This window comes from Rhinatrema bivittatum, chromosome 1, assembly GCF_901001135.1.
Source record: "Rhinatrema bivittatum chromosome 1, aRhiBiv1.1, whole genome shotgun sequence".
Lineage (NCBI taxonomy): Eukaryota > Metazoa > Chordata > Amphibia > Gymnophiona > Rhinatrematidae > Rhinatrema > Rhinatrema bivittatum.
Genome location: NC_042615.1, coordinates 50,890,585 through 50,914,800, shown reverse-complemented (window position 1 = coordinate 50,914,800; position 24,216 = coordinate 50,890,585). Strand labels below are relative to the sequence as shown.

The following is a 24,216-nucleotide window of genomic DNA, read 5'->3' as shown; positions in this document are numbered from 1 at the left end:
GCACACATTCACTCGCATAAAGTTGTGCCTCTTCTACGGAGGCATAACTTATGCAGACATTTGCACTCACACTTTTCAAAATTGGAAAGCATGCGTGCAAGCACTGACTTTGCCCCAACCCTGCTCTTTCAGAACTCCTTAGCGCACACAAAACTGTTCTGCGAGCATCCAGCCTGAGTCAATTTTAGAACAGCAATTGATGTGCATAAAACTGGGCTTTAGGGTCAGGGTGGGGCAACAAGAGTAGAAACTCTCAGGGGCAGATTTTAAAACGTACGCGTGTGGCCTACATTTGTGCGCGCACAAATGTACGCCCGATTGTATAACATGTGTGCGCAGCCGCGCGCATGTTATCAAATCAGGGGTCGGTGCGCACAAGGGGGTGCACACTAGTGCACCTTGCACGCGCCGAGCCCTCGGGGAGACCAGCTGGCTTTCCCCATTCCTCCCAAGGCCACACTGAAATCGGAGCAGCTTCGGAGGGAACTTTCCTCCCCCCCCCCCCCCCCCCCACCTTCCCCTCCCTTCCCCTACCTGTTCCGCCCCAGCCCGAAAAAAAAAAACAACCCGTACCTTTGTTTTAGAAGTTACGCCTGCCAGCCAAGTGCTGTGCTGGTGCACGTCCCCCGGCCGCTGTGCTGGAGTCCTCAGCCACACCTCCCGGACCACCCAGCCACGCCCCTGTCCCGCCCATTCAGAAAAGCCCCAGGACATACACATGCCGCCAGGGCTTTTGAAAATTTATACCCCCCCAAAAAAGTTTATGTTATTGCTAAAAAAAAACCCCAGATTTTCCCCTTTAGTCACAAACAATATTTGGTAAATGATTGATGGCTTCCGAGGTTCACTATCTAAACATAGAAACATAGAAATGACGGCAGAAGGCTAAACGGCCCATCCAGTCTGTCCAGCAAGCTTTCACACTTATTTTTCTCATACTTATCTATTACTCCGACTGCTGAGGTCAGAGCCCTTATTGGTAACTTTTTGGTTCTAATTTCCTTCCACTCCCGCCATTGATGTAGAGAGCCGAGCTGGAGCTGTATCAAAGTGAAGTATCTAGCTTAATTGGTTAGGGGTAGTAACCGCTGTAATAAGCAAGCTACTCCCACGCTTTTTTGTTTACCCAGACTATGCAATTTAGTCCTTGTTGGTAGTTGTCTGAATGTAAATCCTCTTATCTTCATTCCCCCCTGCCATTGAAGCAGAGAGCTACACTGGATAAGTATTGAAAGTGAAGTATCAGGCTTATTTGGTTTGGGATAGTAACCGCTGCAACAAGCAAGCTGCTCCCATGCTTATTCGTGAATGCAAATCCTTTTTCCCACATATCCTCTTGCCGTTGAAGCATAGAGCAATGTTGGAGTCGCATTAACCGTGTGTATGTTTATTGAATAAGGTTATTAATCACTAGGTAGTAGCCATCATTCCCGCAAGCCACCCCCATGCCTCTTCTCTTCATTCACATCCTCTAGAATTTATGGATCCACAGTGTTTATCCCACGCCCTTTTGAAATCCTTCACAGTTTGGGCGTTCCAGGCATTCACCACCCTTTCCGTGAAGAAATGCTTCCTGACATTGGTTCTGAGTCTTCCTCCCTGGAGTTTTAAATCGTGACCCCTGGTTCTGATGATTTTTTTCCAATGGAAAAGGTTTGTCATTGACTTTGGATCATTAAAACCTTTCAAGTATCTGAACTTTTGTATCATATCACCGCTGCTCCTCCTCTCCTCCAGGGTATACATATTTAGATTCTTCAATCTCTCCTCATAAGTCGTTCGATGAAGACCATCCACCTTTTTGGTTGCCCTTCTCTGGACCGCTTCCAACCTGTCTCTGTCCCTTCGGAGATACGGTCTCCAGAACTGAGCACAGTACTCCAGGTGAGGCCCTACCAAGGACCTGTACAAGGGGGTTATCACCTCCTTTTTCTTACTTGTTATTCCTCTCTCTATGCAGCCCAGCATTCTTCTGGCTTTAGCTATCGCCTTGTCACATTGTTTTTGTTATAGCTGAGTAACCAGAGATGGCAAAGTTACTGGATAACATCACCTTGTATGTCGTTTTAAGCTAAAGTGTATCATAATATACAGGCCGGTGCCAGTATTAGGCATCTTGGAGAAACTTACAGCCCGCCGCCAAACCCCCCCCCAGGTCATACCCACCCCAAACACATAAAAAGTTATGCAGTTATAATAATTTGACATGAAAAAAAAAAACAAAGTACAGCTATAACACAACTTTAGACAGTGAACCTGTAAGTTTACAACATGCATATTATATTAAGATGCACTGCTGTGGTGCCAACCTGAAAAATCCTGCAAGAAAAGTAAAAAGGACACTTGGAATTGATATTAGGCCTATTGTAACGTTTGTTGGATGTAGGCTTGGCCCTCAGAACGCCATGACTAAACTGAATTACAGTTTCAATATAGGAAACCTCCCATAGCAAAACAATATTAACTGCCAGCATTCAAACAGTAACAACTCTAGCTATGAAAAGGCAATACTGCAAAATGTACATCAGGCCCTAAAACACCAATACATCTCCTATTAGGAAAACAGAAAAAGCCAGGCTGCCATAGATCCCTACACAGAAACTACACCCTAGTAGAATGCTTCACCTCAGTCAGACATGCATGCAATAATACAGACAGACCCTCGTCAAATACAGAATAAAAGACCATAAAGTATAAAAAGTAATGTGCAGACAAAAACTTTATTGGAAACCACAAGAAGCCAAACTCTATATGCACTGCAAAAATGGAAAAACAGAAATATCACCATTCTTCAAATATCACCAATAAAATCAAGAAATATAAATCATCGCCTGTTAGCGGCCGGATACCGGGTGAACTGGTTATAGTCCGTGTCGTGTGGTTCATTGGCCTTTTGCTACAAATACCCACTTACTGGAGTTAGGAGGAGGAAGAATCTGGGGACTGCACTGAAGGCTTGTGGCTCTCATTTTGTCTCTAAGTATTATCTGTTCGTATGCTGGGTAAAGGTTTGCTGGTCTCCCAGGGGAGGGTTAGGGAATGGATGATTGGGCTGTTTGAATTGAAGAGTTGGATCGACGGATGAATGGTTGGAAGGTGCTGGGTTGACTGTGAGTGAGTTGGGGGAATGAGTGGGGGTGATTTTATTTTTTAAAGAAAAAACGGAGATTTGCATATTGGTGGTTATGACAGAGCAGTGGGGGGGGGGGGGGGGGGGATATGGTGGTTGTCTCAGTCTCTTTACTGCATACTCGCTGTCTCTGGTTCTAGCCTTGTATTTTGTATGATAATGTTCTGCCTATGAGCTGCATATCTTCTTAATAAAAATGATTCTGCTAAAAAAAAGAAATATAAATCATCAACAGAAGCAAAACCATAACTAATAAAAATAATAAATGTTTCAATTCAGCTGATGAATAGAATAACATCCAATAATTCAAAATTCATACAAATTTCCAAAAGCAATAAAATATTTCAAAACAGCAGATCTATCAAACATCACCCGACAGTTAAACTAATAAGGATAACAAATTCCCTTACTTCTAACGCCCCCAGCTCATGCTGCTCCTATGGGCCCCTCCTTCTCTTCCAATCGCTGACCACAGACCAGGACTGATGTTGCTCCTTCCTGCGGAGGTTGGGGGAGCCATGCGGTTCCTCATCCTCCTTCCGACGGCTGCTTGGCTGATGCTGCTTGTCCCGGCTCTGAGCCTCAGCGCTCTTCCTCACTGTGCAGACCCCGGGGCCAGCACGGCCTCGTCCTGTGGTGGGGGGGGGGGGGGGGGGGGATGCGTGGTTCTTCCCTTTTGCTTCTGGCAGGAACAGCATGGCCTCTCCTTCTGCCCGCCCGCCCGGGGCCGTGCAAGCGGGAAGGAGGACAGACCCGTATCCTCGCTGCCTGCGGACCGCTGGCGCCTAACCTGCCTATCCCTTCCACTGGTCCTGATAATGCAGGGGGTTACAGTGTGCTGCCAGAGCTTCATTCCCAACCTAACCTAGACACTAAAATCCATGCTCCTACCCTTCATCCGACATTGTGGGAGGGTGAGGGTGGAGAGGAAAAGATCTGAAGAGGTGCAGCAATAGGGCTGCATTCATGACTGGTCAGGCAAAGGTAGCGCAGGGCCGATCTTTAGATCAAATGTATTATTATTATCTAATTAGGTGTGTGTTCACCTTCATAGCCGTGTCTTTCTGGCTAGACAAAAAGAACTTTTTAAACTTGCCTAAAATATCAAATTATGAAAACCCTTTCCCTGTGTAAACTGGTTGTACTCTGCCCTCATCACTCAGCTCTTTCCCCAGAGGCACAGAAACGGGGGAACAGCTCTGGAAAAGCTGCATGGCCATGAAACCAAAACCTCTCAGAAACGGCATCTGCTTCTGGAAGGCAATTTGGTAGCAGCCTGCAGAAAAATGTCGGCAGAGACTTGGATAAGTCACACCAATTTGCAAAGCGAATGTACACACCTACGTTCGCTCTGAAAAATTATCCCACCTGATTTCCTCGCCTACTACTACGCCTGCTATAATGGATGCAGAAATGTTTCAGGAACCTTTGCATGCACACCTTAGAACATCCAAAAGTACGCTTGTAAGCGCAAACCCTTTGCCACCTTGCCCCCGGGATCACCTCGCTCAGTCCCCTAAACTGATGCGTCTATAGGACACATACGTGGAGGTTTGCCTGCAAATCAGGCAGGCAATTTTATAACAAGCATTGCTTTACCTGTAGACATGACCTTTCAAATGACCCCTCTCTATCATAAAAGCTAAGCTCTGGCCCAATGACATTCTGCAATTAAATAATTCTGTGGGGTAGAAAAGCCACAGATAGCTTCCATGCATCAGGCTGTGTTATTACAGGGTTATGTTGTACTCGTCTATGTAACGAGTTTTATTTTATTGGGCCGTATAAAAATCCATATTCAGCAGCACAGCGAGCAGGAATTCATCTGGGCAACTTTGGGTGAGAAATTCAGTGAGACTTAGCCAAGTCAGTCTCTACTGAACATACTCACCTAAAGTCACCCGGTAAGTTTACCTGGAGAAGCAGACCAGCATCTTCGCCAGCCAGGCTTGCTAGCATAAGTTTAGCCCAGTAGCGTTCAATATTGGGGCTTGCCAAAAGGAACTCTTTAGAGACTGCAAAACAGTGCTGCCCGTCAAGTTGCAGGCATAAAATCAGATGATCATACTACCCCTCCGTTTTGAAAGCATTGCACTGTTGCCAGTTTCTTGTTGGACTCCTTTTAAGATCCTGATTCTGGTTTACAAGGCCCTTCGTGGTCTGGCCCTGCAGTACTGGAGGGATAAGCTGTCCCTCTATGAACACTGTCCGAGTTCTCCGGTGCCTAGAGTCGGCACGGTTTGAATACCTTCAGCTAAAGCAGCCAGATTTCAAAGTACAAGGAATTGGGCCTTTTACTGTTTGGGACCGAAATGCTGGTGTGAGCTTCCTATGGAGATTAAAGCCACACCGTGACCTTTAAAATTTCTTGCACAGCAGGGAAGACATTGTTGTTCCAATCTGCCTTTTCTTAAGATGCAGATGAGGTGGCCTTAATCCGCTCCCAAATTAGGGACCTGTTTTATTGTTTCTGCACACTGCTGATTTAGCTATGTAATTAACCACCGCTATAATAGCAGGACTAAAGATAGCTTGGCTTTTGCATGAGAGAAGCTGATATTGGTGGAGCTGGGAGTGGGGGGGCAGGAACTGAACAGAGTCTGTTGAAGATTTAGTATTTTTAATCCATTTAATTATTTACCATCATGTGAGAGCTGAGTCACGTTACATCCCCTGTATTGTCTGTCGGGACTCCCTCCCAGCTCAGCTTTCTGAACGTAGCGAGATATAAATCTTAACAACATCAAAAGCAGCTAAACTTAAGCCCCGCCTCCGACTTCTTCCTTTTTACCCGGCTAAATTTTATCTGAGTACAAAGCGACTTTGGTAAAATGTAGCCAGTGAAGGGAGCAGGAAGGGATGTTCAATTACAGATTTCGGTTAGTTTCCCAGGCAAACCCCCTTGAAACATGGACTTCATAGTTTTTGCACAAAGCAGAACGGTCACCACAGAATCACTTACCGTCTTCAAAAATTGCTCCGACTTGAAAGGATAATTCGGAACTGTGTTCCGCCTCGCAGGGGTACACTGCCTTTGCCTTCCGGTTACCAGCACTGCAAAAGGAAGAGGGTTTAGTGCACTCTCTCTCTCTCTCCAATTTTACATGCTTACATCAGTGCACAGTTCCTTGGAGAGAAATGGTCATTATTTATTAACCTTGATACCGATCAGAACCACATCCAGGGGATTTACAATAAAATCCAAAGTCAGCATTGAACATTAAAATGAAAAGAGTAACAGGCAGGGTTGACTGAGAGGGGCTTCAAATCTCCAAGGAGTTTCCTTGCAAGACGTTCAGCTGCCTGTGGCTCTTCAGTATCTTCACGATTTCATTCGTGTATTTTACCAGGGGCTTCATCCCTTCATCCCATAAAAACATCATTTCACCAATGAAGATTCTCAGGGTTTGAACGAGTATCCTGGCAACTTCAAGAGAGAGGACTTATCGCTGAGCTACCGGGCCAGGCCTATTGCATTTTATTTGACTGCAATATTTATATAATGAACCGCACCAGGGTCCTTTTCAACAAATTATGTGCCAGTACAAGTCCCATCCCAGAAGAGCTTACAATATAGTCAGGTATTTGAGGAAATGGGAGACAACAGTGAATTGCCAGAGGTCTAAAATGAGTGTTTTGGAGTGGCGGGGAGAAGTAGGATAGGCACCTTGCTCTCCTGCTTTGCAGTCCCACTGACCTAACCAATAGTTCATGACCTGCGTATCAGATATCTTTTTCCTGAAATGGTAATTCTTGTCACTTGGCAAGAAAATTCCAAGGCCAGCCCAGAGGTCTAGTGGCTAGCACTCTGATAAGGGCTGGCAGGGGGACAGGGTACTGCTGGGATATCGCTGGAAGAGGGAGCCGTAAGTAATGCTTTTAACCAAAAAAAAAAAAACCCCAGAACTGGAGACAGCTCCGAATACATTCCAATATGTTCCACTGACCAAAGCAAGTCACTGCAGTATATGAGCTAAGCATGAAAGGGTCTGAGCGGACAAACTGTTCTTTTCTAACTCTGCTGTAGTGGAAATCAGGATTGGGATAGGACCATCCCGGGACTACAATCTCTTCAGAAAAGAGAGAGGAGAGAAAAGGGGAGAGGAGTATTTCTTAATATTAAGAACACAACGACAGACTGCAATAAAAGGAGAGAGTAGGGAGAAGCTGAAAATGCTTAAAGACAAGTTGAAAGTAATGAGAGTATTAAACACACCTCCAGCAAAGGGAAAGGAGGTGGACTCTGATATAAGAGGCATCATCAGGATGGCATGCAAACAGGAGGGCCTGCTGGCAGATTACTTCAACGCACTGGATATGGACTGGAGCCTACCAGTTACGTTGCCAGCTGGGAGTGAAGTAGTCCTGAACGCCCTGCAAGGAGCATTCCTCAAATAATTAGTGGAACAACCCACTCAAGGAGAGGCAATGCTGAACCTGACAAATGGCGATAGTGTCACTGACTTCACAGTAATAAGGGATCAATGTACCTCAGTGGTTCAACATTTAACTCTGACCTGACCTGAACTATACTAAGCCTAGTACACTGGACTTCAGGGGAGATGCCTTTAAGGGGATGAGTGCTAGCGCTGGAGAGGCCCTGTTGGGAATATAAGAGCTGAAGGGATGCGGAGAAACGTCTGTCACCCATTCAAAAGGGCACTGAGAAGACTGGGGAAAGGGAAAATAAAAAGAGACAATATGATTTTCTAAGGAGGCAGCAGAAACAGGAAGAGTAAAGAGATCAGCATTCAGAACAGCACAGGCCTAGGAGAAATGGAAGAATTTTCAGGAACAGCGAAGAGGCTAGAAGGGAGATTAGATGACCAATGACCCAAATGGAGGAGAAAACTGCCCAATCGCTACACAGAGGAGATAAAACCTTCTTCAGATAACAGTGCTGATAAAAAGTTTTGAGGAACCCCCCCCCCCCCCTTGGATGGGCTGCACAATTTATACTCAAAGCATGATTAGATCCTAATATAAACCCGATAAGAGAGAAAGAAACCTCACTGAAAACATAATTCAGATAAACAGGATATATTTAGATTTTTTATTCAAGACAAAGTATCCTGCTGTGAAAAAGTAAGTGAACCCTTCATTCAATAACTTGTGGCACCTCCCTGAGCAGGAATTATTTCAACTGTTTTGTAAACTGCTACGAAATGTTATGGTATATAAATGTTAATAAATCATAAACCATAACTAAATGTTTGCTGGAGGGGTGGCTCTATATGTAAAAGATGCCATAGAGTCCAGCACGACACAAATCCTGCAGTAAACAAAATGCAATGTGGAATCCTTAGGGATAGAAAATCCATATTTTAACGGAATATATTCCACCTGAGCAAAATGAAGAAAGATCGTGAAATGCTAGCTGAAACTTAAAAAAGCAAATGCATTTGGCACAGTAAGAATGGAAGATTTCTACTACCCCGGGCCAATGTCTCCTCAGGACATGCTAGAGAGGTCAAGTTTCTAGATGCCATAAATGACCGCTTCATGGAGCAGCTGCTCCTAGAACTGATGAAAGGGGCAGCTACTTTAGATCTAATCCTCTGTGGAACACATGACCTGGAGCGACGGGGTTACTGCGGCAGTGCCGCTAAGCAACAGCGATCATAACGCAATCAAATTTGTCATAATCACTAGAGGGAGGACAGTAATAAAACTACTACAGTAGCATATAACTTTAATAGGGGAGACTATGATGGAATAACGAAATTAGAAAAACAAAATAAAAGGAGCAGATGCAAGGATTAAAGGTTTGCAAGAAGTGTAGATATTGTTTAAAAAAAACAAAACAAACAACATTCATTTTGGAAGCCCAGATATATAGTCTATGCATTAAAAAAGGTTGAAGGAAGACCAAAGAACTGTCAGCATGGTTTAATGATGAGATAAAGGAAGCAGTTAAAGCTAAAAGGGCATTGTTAAAAAAAAAAAAAAAAAAAATGGAAAGCGGATCCAAAAGATGAAAATAGGTAAGAGCATAAGCCCTGGCAAGTTAGATATAAAACAGTAGTTAGATAGGCCAAGAGAGAAAAAGCTTGCCAGTGAAGCAAAACCTAACAACAGAAACCTTTTCAAATACTTTTGAAGCAAAAAGCCTTTGAGGGAATTAGTTGGGCCGCTAGATGACTGAGGGACAAAACGGGTGGTCAGGAAGAAAGAGGAAATAGCAGAAAAACTGAAAGAATTCTTTGCCTTGGTCCTTATGGAGTACAATATTGGGAATGTACCCCACACATGAAATATTCTTTAATGGTACAGATTCTGAGCAACTAAAACAAATATCTGTGACAATGGAGGATATAATGATCAGATTGACAAACTAAAATATAACAAATCACCTGGACCTGATGGCATCTACCCCAGCATTCTAAAAGAACTAAAACATGAAATTGTTAACCTGTTACTAATAATCTGAAACCTATCGTTTAAAACAGCCATGAGTCCTGAAGACGGGAAGATAGCCAATTTAACACTGATTTTCAAAAAGGGCTCCAAGGATGATCCGGAAAACTATAGACTGGAAAGCCCAACATCGGTACCAGGCAAAATGGTAGAATTCATTCTTAAAAATGAAATACTGACCATATAATAGGCATGACTTAATGGGGAAGAGTAAACTGTTTTAGCAAGGTAAAATCTCGTTTTACCAATCTTTTAGAATTTTTTGATGGTGTAAACAAACGTAGATAAAGGTGATCCAGTTGATTAATGCATTTGAATTTTCAGAAGGCATTTGACAAAGTCCCCCATGAAAGACTCCTCAGGAAAATACAAAGTCATGGTATAGGAGGTAGTGTTCTATTGTGGATTGGTAACTAGTTGACTCAAAATTATTCATATTTGTTAGAACAGCAGATGATTGTGAGGAACTGTAAAAGGACCTTGTGAGATTAGGAGACTGGGCAAACTGTATGGCAGGTGAAATTAAATGTGGGAAAAGTGGCAAGTGATACACAAAGGGAAAAATAATTCCAACTACAAGAACATGATGCTGAGTTATGTATCGGAAGTCATTTCCCAGGAAAAGGACCTTGGAATCCTTGTGGACAAAATCACTGGCTTAGTGTGAGATGGTGGTCAAAAACAACAAATAGAAAATTAGCAATGATTCAAAAAGACAAGGAGAATAAAATAGAAAATGTCATATTGCTTCTGTATCGAGCCATGGTGTCACCACACCCTGAGTAGCGTGTGCAGTTCTGGTTGCCCCATCTCAAGAAAGACATAGCAGAACTAGAAAAAGTACAGAGGACGGGGACAAAAATGTTAAAAGGGATGGGAATGTCTACTGATTGGAAAAGAGACGGCTAAGAGGGGACATGATAGAAGTTTATAAAATCATGAGTAAGGAGGAACAAGCAAATAAAAGATGGTTATTTGCCCTTTCAAACAATATTAAACAAGGGGACACTCCATGAAACTAAGAACAGGTTCAAAAGAAAACCTAGAAAGTACTTTTTCTTTCAGCGCACTATTAAGCTGTGGAATCTGTTGCCAGAGGGCGTGATCAAGGCGACTAGCATAGTGGAGTTTAAAAGAGGTTTGGACAAGTTCCTGAAGAAAAGGTCCATAATACACAATTAACCATTTAGGGCAAAGAAAGATGTTGCTATCCCTGGGAATGAGTAACAGGAAGTAGATCTTCTTTATGGGATCTTCCAGGTATTTGCAACCTGGCTTGGCCACTATCAGAGATAGGATGCTGGACCAGATGGACATTGTTCTGACCGTTTGGGACAGATGTTGTACCCCGCTTAGAACAATGGATAGCACAAGTTAGAAATGTCTTAAATAAATAAATAAGATGCAGAGGATTTTAGTAAGAACTGAGCCGAGAGGTTGCAGTATTGCAACAAACCAGCTTTCACTCCCTCAGCAAACGGGAGAGAAGAGGAGAAAACAGAGTGACTAAAGAAAACACAAGCTAGTGAACACAGCAGGCCATGGCTTAGCTAGGTTGATATCAGCAGGATACAATTCCACCCCCCAGAAACGAGCCAGGCCGATGTTAACAGGTTGGTGGTGGTAGCTAAATACAGACTAGCAAGATGACAAAGAGACAACAAGTCCGATCCTTTGGAATGTACTACCAGACTCACTAAGATCCATACCCAATTTGAATCATTTCAAAAAATCCTTAAAAACATATTTATTTCAAATTGCATTTAAAATTACACCTACCAAATAACAGATCCAAACTAATTCTTCACTTTTACTTATATGGCACCTTATATTTTATTTTATATTTTACATTATGCATTATTTAATTTTTACTAGAACTATGTTAGCTGTTTTTTATTTTTATTAGTTTATTTTAACTATACTTTTTGTAACATTATGGCCTTTCTTTTATCTTTTCTTTTTATTTTGAATTAATTTTAATATATTTATGTAAACCGTTTTGATTAAACACTCTTTGTAAAAGCGGTATACAAACACTTTTAAATAAATAATTAAACAAGTGCAGATAAATGAAGGACAAGCTGGAGTCACAGCAGGCCGTGGGGTAGCCAGGTGGGTGCCAGTGCACGACTCCTCCCCAGCACCCAACCAGGTCAATGCTGGCAGATTGGTGACGGATGGAACTATCCAGCAAGGCCATAAGGATCTAGGAGGCTGGATGTTTGGGTAACAGCCTCACTTATTTTGGTAGCCGTTTAGATCAGTACAAATTCAAGCTCAAGAAGAGTTACAAATTCTGATACAGCTGGAACCAAGTGAAACAGTTCCTCCTTTGGGTAATGTTTTTACTATCTGGTAAGCATGCAGAGGAACAGAAAGATCCAGGACTTTCCCGTGATAGCCTGGATCTGATGGCAATCCTGGAGCGATCTACAGAGGAAGAACGCTTTTGGTGGCCTTTTTTCAAGCAGGCCAGAAATGAATTTTCAGTTATTTTTTCATCTTAAAAGTGCCTTACCTTCAGGGCTTAGCCAGACCTATGTAAGGTGACACAAGGCAGAAGAGAAAAGCACAAGGTACAGGCATAGAGATCTCTGTTAGATTCACTTTTAAATGTCTTGAAATGTATGGAAATGCGATGTACATATTTATGGGAACATCCCAGTAGTAATTTTCCCTGAATGCAAAAAGATTTCTATTCCTGAGCCTAGGATTTGTGACCCTAGTGGGAGTTACTGGCTTGATGTTAACCTTTGGCTGTGCATTGTGCACCTAGCAGGTTTTTTGTCTATAAACTATTTCCTTTTCATGTTTCCTATATATATATATATATATATATAAATATCTCAATCTCCAGAGATTTCTATTCCTGAGTTCACCGTTTATGGTTATGATAGGGAAGTACCATGATTTATTTCTTTATTAATTGGAATTTTTATGTAATGCTTAATCCATTACTGCATCAAGGGTTCTGAAAACATTTTTGTTATGCATAAATAAAATCTAATATAAAATAATATCCACACGTGTCTACAACACAGGTAATTTTGCTGCCTTGTAAAAAGACATTGCCGGGGGGTGAGGGTGAGGATGGGGCATGAAACCATATTCATAGTTTTTTATAATCTAAACTACAGAAATTGTTTCTTACTGCAGGTGCAATTCTCTGAGTGCTATTTGTTTTGGGCGGGGAAATGCAATAATAAAAACAAAAGAAAGCACCCACTTTTGCTTTCCTTATGACGGCAAACCCCCATGGGTTAAAATTACCTGCCAGGTTTGCAAGAGCACAGGTAGAGTTTGATTATCCACCACCGCTGGGTGCGGTGGACATGCATACAACTAGTGCCATCCAGCTTGCACTAGTACAGCAGCAGGGGTCTTATAGTGCCATCCAGCTTGCACTAGTTAGCGCGCAGCAGAGTAACAACTAGATCTGCTAAGGAGAAGCTGAGAAGAAAGAAAGAGAATGCGGGAAGATCAAACGAACGTGAAGGAGATGGGGAGAAAATAATGTGGAGAGGGTAGGCAGGTAAAAAAAAGAACTCGGAAAACAAGAGAGAAGAAAGACCAGCCGCTCATTTGCTCAAGTTAGATTTCATTTTTGATCCCAGTATTTAAGGAGGCCACATTCCCTAGTTTTATCTTATTAAGCAGGTTTATTCTATTCTTTACTTGACCTCAAGGACCTATAGGAGATACCAAAAGTTTTACTACTAGGCAGCAAAATATGAATCCGGATTTCACAAAATGGATGATGACCTATATGTGGCCAGAATGGTACGACATGACCGAATTATCTGATCTGCCTGTTTAATTAAGCCTCTCTGAAGAATAGCATCTTCTCTCCATAAACACTGACCTAAGGCAATGTGGGCCAGGTGTAGGTGCGTAAGGACAGTTCCAAGACCTGCAGCAGAGCACGGAGCAGCCTGGAGATAGGATAGGCCAATCCTGAAAGGCAGACATCAGACAGGTCGGCTCACAGGTGAACTCTGTCACACCGCCAGGTCAGCTCTCTAGTCAAGATGCCACAAGACTGAGGATCATGCACCCTGGCCAGGAGCTGTCACGTGCCAGAGGGGTCCGGCAGCCCAAAGGAAAGAAGAAACCCCATGTGTGAGGTCTTACATATGCATATCCTTGTTTTCAGAAACAGTATGGGAGAGGGGCTGAGGGCGGCGGTGAAGATGACCAATTAACACCACCAGAAGAAGATGCCTGAGCCATCACTCTTGGACTGTCCCTACAGCCCAGCGGACAAGCTTCAGCACACCAGAGCTCACTGCACATAAGTAAGTCTCCTGCCTGCTACCTAATAGCCCAAGGTGAACCTGTCTTTTTCTCCTCCAGGGATCAGATAAGTCATTGTAGCCCAGCCAGTGACAAAGCCACTGACAAGTGCCTCCTCCATAGAGACAGCCTTCTGAATTCCAGTTCTCTCACAGCAGCAACAGAGACATCTCCAAAGGTGAGCTGCTGGTAACCTTCTACAGTTATGGGGATCATTAGCTAGGTTTATTAATAACATCCTAAGCAGATCAAGGTTATCCTGACATGTGTTGCTCCGAGTTCACCTATAATATGCTAAGCTTTAGACATAAGTACTTGCTGTGTTAAAGATTGTAGCATAAGTTTCTTACCTAAGAGCCTAACTTGTGTATATTATTCTGAGTGGTAAGTCTGATATGTCTGATTCTGAGGTAAACAGTTGTCCTTTCCTGGGTTTCTCAGATCGCACATGAGGTAAGTAAGGGATAATCCGCAGTAGCAGAGAGAAAGGGAGAGAAAGAGAAGGGGGAGGAATGCGGGCTATAACCCACAGGCCACAGGATACCCTTATATTCCTTATAGACCAATAATTTTGGAGAAAAATAAAGATATTAAGGGGATTCTCCCATTTTGCAAATAAAGGAGAACTTCCTAGCAGTTCAAGGCTATAGCACTTACATAAGCCCCTATCAGATCATTTATCACAACATGATTCTGGCTGAGGTTGCTGCTTTAATGCATAGTACAACTTTAGGGATGTCTTTCACAAATATTTCTTTTTTCAGTTGTAAAACCCTTTCCTACTATTTTATCACAATGCAAATATAAAATAGAACACAAAAAGAAACAAAAAAAACATTTAAATTTTCAAAGAACCAGAATTCCTAATACCCATAATGCCTGCTGACGCTAACTTTCTTCTTTCACAGCCTGGCTGCTGTAGTATTAATGATTCTTTTTACTAATACATATTCGATTTTGCTACATCAACATTTTAAGTTTTATCTCCATAGGGACATACACACCTGCCCTTACTTTATCATATGGCTCACTGGAATGAATTTTCTATTATTAAACAGGCTTACTGAAGTAACACTATTTTTAAGTTTCCCATGGATTCAAAAGCTCTAGTATTTACTATACTAAGGAGCTTATTTTATTACAGTGGCTCTAGCCTGATTGTTTGCATAGATCAAAAAGTTCCAAGATAGAAGGTCAATATTAGGCAAGATCTATATTAGCTGGTATTACTTGAGATTGCCTTTCTATTAGACAGCATAATACATTAGGGCATCTACTGCAAAATTATTTCTAAGTTCCTGACTATACATGGAATTTTAAAACAGAATACTGAAAATAATTACGGTACATAATGAATGCGCGTCAATTATCCATAACTTCCTTAGCTGCATATATCACTTAACGCTCACTCAGTCAGGCTGCTGATGGTTTGCGGACTGCATCCATCCAGCATGGATGAAAAATAATTACCCAGAGATCTGAGGAATTGCACGGTCTGTGGGAGAGTTCCTTGTCCTGCGCATTGCCATTGTAAAGAACGTGCACGACCCTGACCCGCACATCCAAACGTGTATAGGAAATGTCCCTATTCCGGTGAGGTTACACTAAAGTCAGACATCATGTATGTCATTTCTAGTAAACAAGGTATTTATTCAGTTATTAAACTCAGGAAAAAAAACAACTTTTTAAAAATGTACATTTTTTAAGTTTCTGCTGCTCAGGTCATAAAATTCTGGCCTTAGTAGTAAGGCAGTCGTACTTAAAAGCAACCAACAACCCATGGCAGAAAATAATAATTTTCAGTCCTGATTTCATTTTCTTTTCTTTTTTTTTTATTTTAACATTGCTAATTATAAAACCTCAGTAGGTGTTCTCCATAATTCTGTACAGCTCTGCCTTCATGCAAGGAACATATTTGATACGCTTGATAATGAAATACGAATGTGAACTTGTCTCAGGTGGACATCTGCTTCTCAGGACACTGGCAGCACTGACATCATTCACACGACCACCGAGAAAAGATTCTGAAACTTCCATCATTCACTGAAAGGCAGCTGAAGGAGCAGCATCAGCCTCTCCCCTTGTACAGGAGAAAGGCAGGTAAGGGAAAGGATGGTAGGGGCAGAAAAAAGGAAGGAGAGGGAGAGGAAGAAAAGGATGGAAATAAAAGGAAAAAATACAAAATCAAGAGGGAGCAGAGAGGGAGGATCTTCTCTCTATATATTTAATTTGCTTAGGCGCCAGATGTGTCTGTTGGCAGCTGGTGGGATTGGGGGTGCATGTGCATGCCAGCAAGCAGGCGAACCCCACCAGCAAGGTTCCCTCAAATTTTTGAAAGGCTGCGGACACAAAAAATGTCTTCAAATTTATGCACTTGAGGCAGTATAATGCAAACATCATCAGGATTTCCTGTGCGCAGCATTCATGACATCTGTGTGCACGCAGACGTGCGCAGCTTAGAGGGAACAATGCTCACCGGTCCCTGACAAAAAGATCCAGGAACTCAGCATGTGCACCCCCGCCAGCCACTAAACTACAGAAACCACTAAGTTCCAGTCCCTTCCTCTGCCCACCAAGCCCAGTTAAACAAAGGCTGCCCTGGCCCCCTAGGAACCCGCCCCCGACCTCCAGCCCTTAACCCCATCACATGTCTGGGTCTTCTGGGGGCAGGAGTGATTCCCAGTTGCTTCTGACCGGCTGTTCCGGCATTCCCCACTGGTCAACTCGAGGCAGATGCCATTATGTCGCGCAGCAGTATTCTGCTAGGGTAGGCTGCTGAGGAGGCAGGGATGCTGTACTGGGGAGGGGGAGGGGGATCAGAGTGTGCTGTGGTAGAGCTGAGGAGGGTAGAAGAGAGTGCTGGGTTCAGAATGAGGAGGAGGACAGTGAATAAAGGCCTCCAGGGAATTTCAACGGGATTCGGCTAGTAAGACCAGAGCGGTCAAATTACCTTTCGGTCGGTTTTTCGCTTGCTGTAGCTGGGAGAGAGAAGAAGAGAGGCGACGGTGATGCTGGGGGTGATGGTGGTGCTGTTGAGGTAGGCGTGGTCGGCAAAGTGGTATTCATCCATGAGACCATCGTTGATCGACTCTGGCTGGAGCTGAAGATAGAATGTTGCAAGGCAGAGTTAAGAACGTGCAAGAAATAGCCTGGAAGGTCAGAAACACTCGGTGTGAGCCACTGGCTAACATGACTGAAAGGACTGTTTCTCTCTCTAAATGGAGGAAGATTAAAAGTTCACTGAGATGTCTTGAGAACTCAATGTATTGAAATTCTGCAGATCCTGTTCCTCTGTCACCAATGCATCCCTAGAACTAGGGTCAATAATAAAAGATAACATTCTTCATGACCAACATAGTGAAAGCAGTTCAAGTTAAGCTGCATTTAAAAGGTTAGATTATTTGAACAGTCTTTTGTATTTGTTCTGTAGTAGCTTAATGAATTTATTTCAATCCTTCCTTTGAAAGCAGCCATAAGTAATACTGCTAGCAACTTTCAAAAGGCCTCAAAACACTTGATGAAACGTATTTGATTTCACTGTGTTAAATCCCTTGTTTGTTCTGCCAAATGTCCTATTAGATTACCTCCAGGCATTTTGCCCTGACAGTCACTCCCCATCCTTATTGCCTGAAACCTCAGTGTAACAAGACCAACTTTCACATATCCCCTCTACCCCACAAGACCACTCCTATGGGAGGCACCTGACCACCAGTCACCAGATCCTTCCTATTTTTTCTGGCGCTGTAGCAAAAGATTGCATTTTACTCTTGCACTCTCTATACTCTCTTGTATGTTTTATTGGCTGTTTTGGACCTTTTGGGAAATTTAAATAAGTAAAAATCAAAGGCAAAAACACAATAGTCACCAAACAGTAGCAAACTGATACTCTGTACAATCCACCAAGGTGACAGAGACAACAAGGGGCAGATAAAGGAAACACAAGTTAGTGACATGGCAGGCCATGGGGTAGCCAGGCTGGTACCAGTGCACATATTTTCCTTCTAAACTGCCCTTCTGCAGAGTTCTTTTATTGAAAACACAAGTACATAAAATATCATCCCTGAAGTCTCTTGCTGATGCAAGTCAGATTTGAGCCAGTGGGGCCCACGTGAAAATGTCATGCACTTCCAAGTAGGAACACCAGTGTTTCCTTTTGAAAAAGGCATCCCCAAATGTAAGCAGTGACCAGAATAAAACAAACTGACACCCCCCCCTCCCATACACACACACACAAACAGACAAGCTTGGATGCGTCCCTAGCTCTGCCCCCAGGGTGCCTGCTACAAGTTCTGGGGACCAACACCGATGAAATTAGTGAGTTGCCAGTTGCTTGCCTGTTTGTTATCTAGCTCTGTTGCCCTGAGTACCAAGACCTCCCAGCTTCCTTCATCTGCTGCTACTGGGCTGTGCCTGTTTCTCTTCACCTTTCCTCCCAGGGGCATGGACCTGTGCCTAACCCTGCCCCCAGTGATATCGCTGGGGTGCAAGGTAAAAGGTCCGGGTGTCAATATCGAAGGTGTCACACTGTGGAGAGTGTGCCCGAAGAAGCACAACATAGAAGCTTCTTCTTTCTGCACTCCTTCATGCGGGCTGTATGCTTGAGATTTTGTCTGGATGCTTTGTTCTACTGGCTGTCTGGCTGGTCTGTTTCCTTGATCCCATAGCTATGGTTCAATCATTCCGGTTATGCATTGATGTGGATGTTATAATGGTATTTGTCAGCAAAGATACAGGCAAGTTGCTCGCCCATTGTCTTATCCTCATTACCTAAGCATATTCCTGATTCCATCTTGCTTTTACTACCTTTATCTGTTTATTTGATCCATGCAAGGACGATTCGTAACAAGATTGCCTTGATCTTCGATTTGTTAAGAGGTGAGCAGCCGGACCTTTTAAATGTCACAGAAATATGGCTCTTTCATTCTGATATTGTGATTCTTAATCAATTATGTCCAGCTTCTTATACTGTTACGTCTAAACATCAAAACTTTATATGTGGCTGGGGCCTGTTGATTGCTGCAAAAATAAATGACTCTTTTTGTCATATATAACAGTTGTTAACTGACTCTCAGCATGAGATGATGCTACTAATGACATCCACCTTAGTTACGTACTTCATCTATGCACTTCCGGGGTTACAGTCTGCTAATTACTCTCCTTTTATTGAAACTTTTATCACCTTACAAAAGGAGATTTTAATCTGCCTATTGATGGAACCCCATTGCCTGTTTTTTGGAGGATTTTCTTGTAGTTATGTCTCCCCCCTTCGGTTGGGAGCAGTTCATTCATGAGCACACCCTCAGGAGGTCGCCCTCTTGGATTTGGTGTTATGTAATATATATATATCATGCAGAAAATGTGAAAAGTGATGCCACACTAAAGACACAGATGCAAGATAATGTGTCATAAGGAAGAGCAAGGTAACACTGCTGTGAGGGAACATTCATTTGGGACCAGACCCATCAATAACCTTACCAACAGGATATTAAAAAGGGAAATTCAGAATTATCCAAGAACATAAGACATTCAAAATGAAAATGATCAGACACTTTAAAGAAACCTAAAAGAATTTAATGCTTATGAGCTTTCTGACTCACTGCTAGGCCTAATGGCTTCCTCATCACTCCCCCAACCCTTTCCTCTTTATACCTCCATAGTAATGTAATCTGTCATTCACCTGTATATTTGGGTAATGTTATCCCTTGCCTGCTCGTTTTCTTTTTACCTAATGATGAGAGTTTAACCCCCTAAAGCAAGTCAACAATGGTATTGAGTCTAGCTAATAAAAAAAAGGTATAAACATGTATATTTCTGCGTTGTCCTTTATTTCTGGGCTACCGTGGCAAACACACTACATTAACCTAAATCAGTCAAATCAACCATAATATGTCATACATTTCTGGTTCCAAATCTTGTTAATATTACAATAAGATTACAAGTTTCCCACTGCCTCTCAACTGATTAATGGGACACTTTGTTCAATTCAGGATAACTTCAAAAAATATTGTTATACCTTAATCTGCCGTCATGTCAGCCAGGAATGATACAAAGACTCCTTGCACCTTGGGATGTGCTAATCCTACAGAATCATAAAATCCGAGCACAATATTGCTCTGCTACTGTGAGACAAGGTCCTTGATGGGAACCAACATTGTGCTAAGGTGAGCCCACTGTACTTGATCCAACCCCTTAATGCAACCGAGCTGTAGAGAAACAGGGTGCAAAGCTACCTTTCCAATCACCTGCCAGTTTCAACTCATACCTACAGATCAGGCAAGCAAAGCCTGATTTACCAAACAGGGGAGGAGGTGGGATTCAGTATCTAAGCATAATGTAATGGAAAAGGCATGAAAACAGTCGTCTATGTGCCTCGCTGGCCCTACTTGTATTTATTCTTTAAAGTCTCATTTTTATGGCCATCATAAAAAAATAACAATAACCAAAGACAGAACATGAGACACAGACCATGCAGCTCTGCAGGCCCCTGCCCACCTGGCTCACCGCGGCTGCATTTACAATATCCAGACTTATCTTGAAAGCACACTTAGGAACATTAACAATTATCACAACTGACAAAAATGGAAAACAAATCAAAATACCACACTAAACAACTCAAGAAAGAGGGACATACAATAAAGCAATATGACACACAATACACACACAATATCCTTTGAAATTCCAGGAAGTCATACAAGGAAGTCTTCTTCTCTCTGGAAATCTTTCCCCGGTTATCCAACGACTCAAATTGTGCAGAGGCCTAACATTGTGCCAAATAGGTGTCCCTTGTGCCAAAAGAATTTTCTCTTCCTTGGAAATCTGGTCAAGAAAACCCTTTTATGTCTGGAAGACGCCCCACATTTTCTGACTCTGTCTTCCTGGGCAGACATCTGGTCCACTTCCATCAATGACTGCAGTGAAGCCCAACCACTGCAAAATGTTTGGTGGAGATTTTTTTTAATTTTATTAACTAAGACATTTCTCTGTGGCATTCAGGGCAGAGTGAATAAATCTCTCCATCCCTGGTGATCTCTTTAGAACTCTCCTATTATCTCTTCAGAGCTAAAACTTTCCTTCAGAAGGCAGAGATACATTTCTAATTGTATTTAACATCTTTAGAAAAGAATTGTGGTTGCCAAGTTAGGCCATTTGCAGGCGATACATTTTTATTAGACAAATTTAATAGATCTGTGATGAGCTATCGAGAGTTATCATTCTCTCTTTGTCAGGACAATTTCTTTTCAAGTGTATGTCATTTTCTTCTCATGAATATTCATTGTTTGAATATCAGATGCATTTAATTTATTAAATTGAATGCTGTTATTGAAAATCCAAAACTCAGACACTGGTATCAATTGATAGATTTTTTATATTAGAAAAAAAGAACATTTTCCTATGAGCTTAGAGAAAGTTGGCTAGCTTAATTTCATCTTACAGGGCTCAAAGCAATCACCAACTACTACTCCTTAAGTAGGAAAAGAACAGGAAAAGCCTAAGTCAACTTCAGCTATTAGTTTATTAATTACATGCTTTACAATAAAATCACAAAGTGTGGTACAATTACAACACAGAAAAGCTATACATCATAAACATACAAGCATAAATATAACAAATATAACAACATCTACCAATAATAAGAAAACAATTTCTAAAATATCATCAACATAATGGGGACAAATTTCAAAGGCTTTAGGCTCCTAATTTTTGGCATTAGGCTCCTAAATTGGCCCTTTTGAAACTTTAGCAGAACTGAGATTCCAAATTTAGGACCCTAAAAATTGGGTGACTATGGGGGAGGAGTTAAGGCATGGAAACAAAGTTAAGAGCTTAGAATTGATTTTCAGAACTAGGCACCTAAATTTAAGCACATAAATCTAGGAAAATAAACAGCAGGCCTAAATTTAGGGCTTTAACTTTTAGGGCCCTAACTTAGGGACCTGAATTCAGCTGAAAATAGGTGCCTAATTTAGCAATCTAATTTAGAGGCCTATATTTAGGTGTTCATTTTTTTTTTTATATCAGCCCCAGGAAAGTTAAGCAGTAAAAATCAAACATATAATTCTAAAATATGGTTCTCTATTAGACCTTTAACAGCCATCACAGATCAAAGCTCCATGCATAAAAAGGTTTGGACCTTAGGGGTCCCTATTCAGCAGATTTGTCTAGCTAAGTCTGGCACGTAGCCGGACAAATGTTGGGATATGAAAATCTCACCAGTCCAACCGACCTGGACTTAGATGAATAAGTATTTAGTTGGCTAAATTAGGGGCTGTCCAGGGGCAGTATTCAGCTAACTCGGTAGCAGATATTCATTGCTATGCGGCTAAGTTGGCCAGAGAACTCTAGGATCGTCTCAGAGCAATCCCAAAGTTATCAGGATTATTAAAAAATATAGCCAGTCAAGTACAAAAAAAGATCCTTGTAGACCAATAGGCCCGATCCCCCACCCTGCTAAAGTAGACCGATAGGCCCAATCCCCCACCCTGCTGAAGTACCTCAACTGCTGGAAGGCTTCTGCCTGACTTCTCCACCCCTCCAGCCCACCAGCGTTAAGAACGTAAGAACATAATATGAGTGCCACACTGGGTCAGACCAATGTCCATCTCATCCCCGACAATGGCCAGTCTGGGTCACAAGTACCTGGCAGACCCCAAACCGTTCATCTATTTCACTGCCAGGGATAAGCGCTGGCTTTCCCAAATCTACCTGACTAATAACTGTTTATGGACTTTTCCTTCAGGAACGTATTTAATCCTCTTTTGAATCCCTCTGTGTTAGTTGGCCTTGACCATATCCTCTGACAAAAGATTCAAACCCTGATTGTGAACTCAATGAAAAAAAGATATCCTATGATTTGTTTTAAATCTGCTACCAGCTATTTTCATGTCATCTCTCCTAGCCCTAATGTTGTTTGAAAAGGTATCGATTCCCTATTCACCCGTTCCACCCCACTCATGATGTTATAAATCTCAAACATATTCCCTCTTAGTCATCTCTTCCCCATGTTAAAGAGACCTAATCTGTTTAAACTTTTCCCTTTTTCTCATCCTTCTCTGGACCTTTTCTGTGTCTACCGTGTTTTTCTTGAGATGGGGGTGACCAGAGCTGCAAACAATACTCAAGTCAGACCATAGATCTATACAAAAGCATTATATGATCTTCTCAGTTTTATTCTCTGTCCCTTTCCAGATAATTCCTAACATTCTATTTGCCTTTTTGATTGCTGCCGCACACTGAGTTGAAGATCTCAAGGTACTGTCCACAGGGACTCCAAGGTCCTTTTCCTGGGTGGTGACTCCTAACACGGAACCCAGCATCGTGTACCTGTGGTTTGGGATTATTTTACCCCGAGTGCTTTACTCTGCACTTGTCCACATTAAACTGCATCGGCCACATTTAGATGCCCAGTCTTACATGCTCCGTCTTCAGTTCCTTACAATCTGCTGCTGTTTTAACAACTTGAAACAATTTGGTGTCATCTGAAAATGTGGTCACTTGACTTGCTGCTCCCTTTTCTAGATGTTGGATGGAAGGGAGGGTTTGCATTGGTTGGCAAGTAGGGAGGCCCAGGGGCTGCATATACTTCTTGAATTTGAAAGGTGGAAAGTAGGGAGCCTCCTCAGACAGTAGGACTGCAACCTTTTTGCCAACTCTGCCTCCCTATGCTCACCACTAATGTACCAGGCATCCACCATCCACGCTGTAAAGAAATACTTCACACATTGCACTTTAGACCACGCACTTCCAGCCTCTCACTGGGACCCCTTACTCTGGAACTTCCTGTCCAATGAAAGAAGTGTTTGCCTCTTGTACTTCATTTATACTCTTGTGGTATTTGAGTAACTATTTCATCCCCTCCTGTTTTTTTTTTTTCCAGGGTTTAGGTCTTTAAGTCTCACTTCAATAAGGTTTGTGATGCATTTTGGTCATCTATAGACTACGTCCACTCTATCTTTCTAGAGATGTAGCCTCCAGAATTTGGCACAATTCTCCAAATTAGGTATCCAGGCCGTAAAAATCTCCCCGTGGTAAACTCTGGACCTAAATCTGGCCTGTCTGTGGCTCTCAGAACAGGAGTTGGCCATATCTGCTATCGATGGTCAGCCATAAACATAAGGCACCAAATCATTCCCGTTTCACTAAGGTGGCCATGCTGAGTAATAAACTTTTCATTGCATAGTCAACAATATCATAATGTAAAAGTATGCAAACAGGTTCAGTAATGTATGCACATATTCCAGTTACAAAATAGCAACTTATGTGAACACTTATGAGCCCCGACCTTGAACACCCCTACACCATCTCTTTTATCCCTGTCAATATTTACGCACAACATACGCACGTACTTGCAGTGTTTCCAAAACAGAATATATGAATGC

General features: G+C 42.3%; 1 protein-coding gene across 3 annotated transcripts in view; it reads right to left on the bottom strand.

Moving 5' to 3' along the window:
• Positions 1–24,216, bottom strand: part of ARHGAP10 (Rho GTPase activating protein 10) — a 626,731-nt gene that overhangs the window by 5,264 nt on the left and 597,251 nt on the right. For all 3 annotated transcript variants that reach the window (XM_029604198.1, XM_029604284.1, XR_003857144.1), the window contains 2 exons: positions 16,791–16,940; positions 6,093–6,184 (listed from right to left, as the gene is read on the bottom strand). In XM_029604198.1, coding sequence (XP_029460058.1) covers positions 6,093–6,184; positions 16,791–16,940 — 242 coding nt within the window. Of the gene's footprint in view, positions 1–6,092; positions 6,185–16,790; positions 16,941–24,216 lie in introns of those variants that run through there.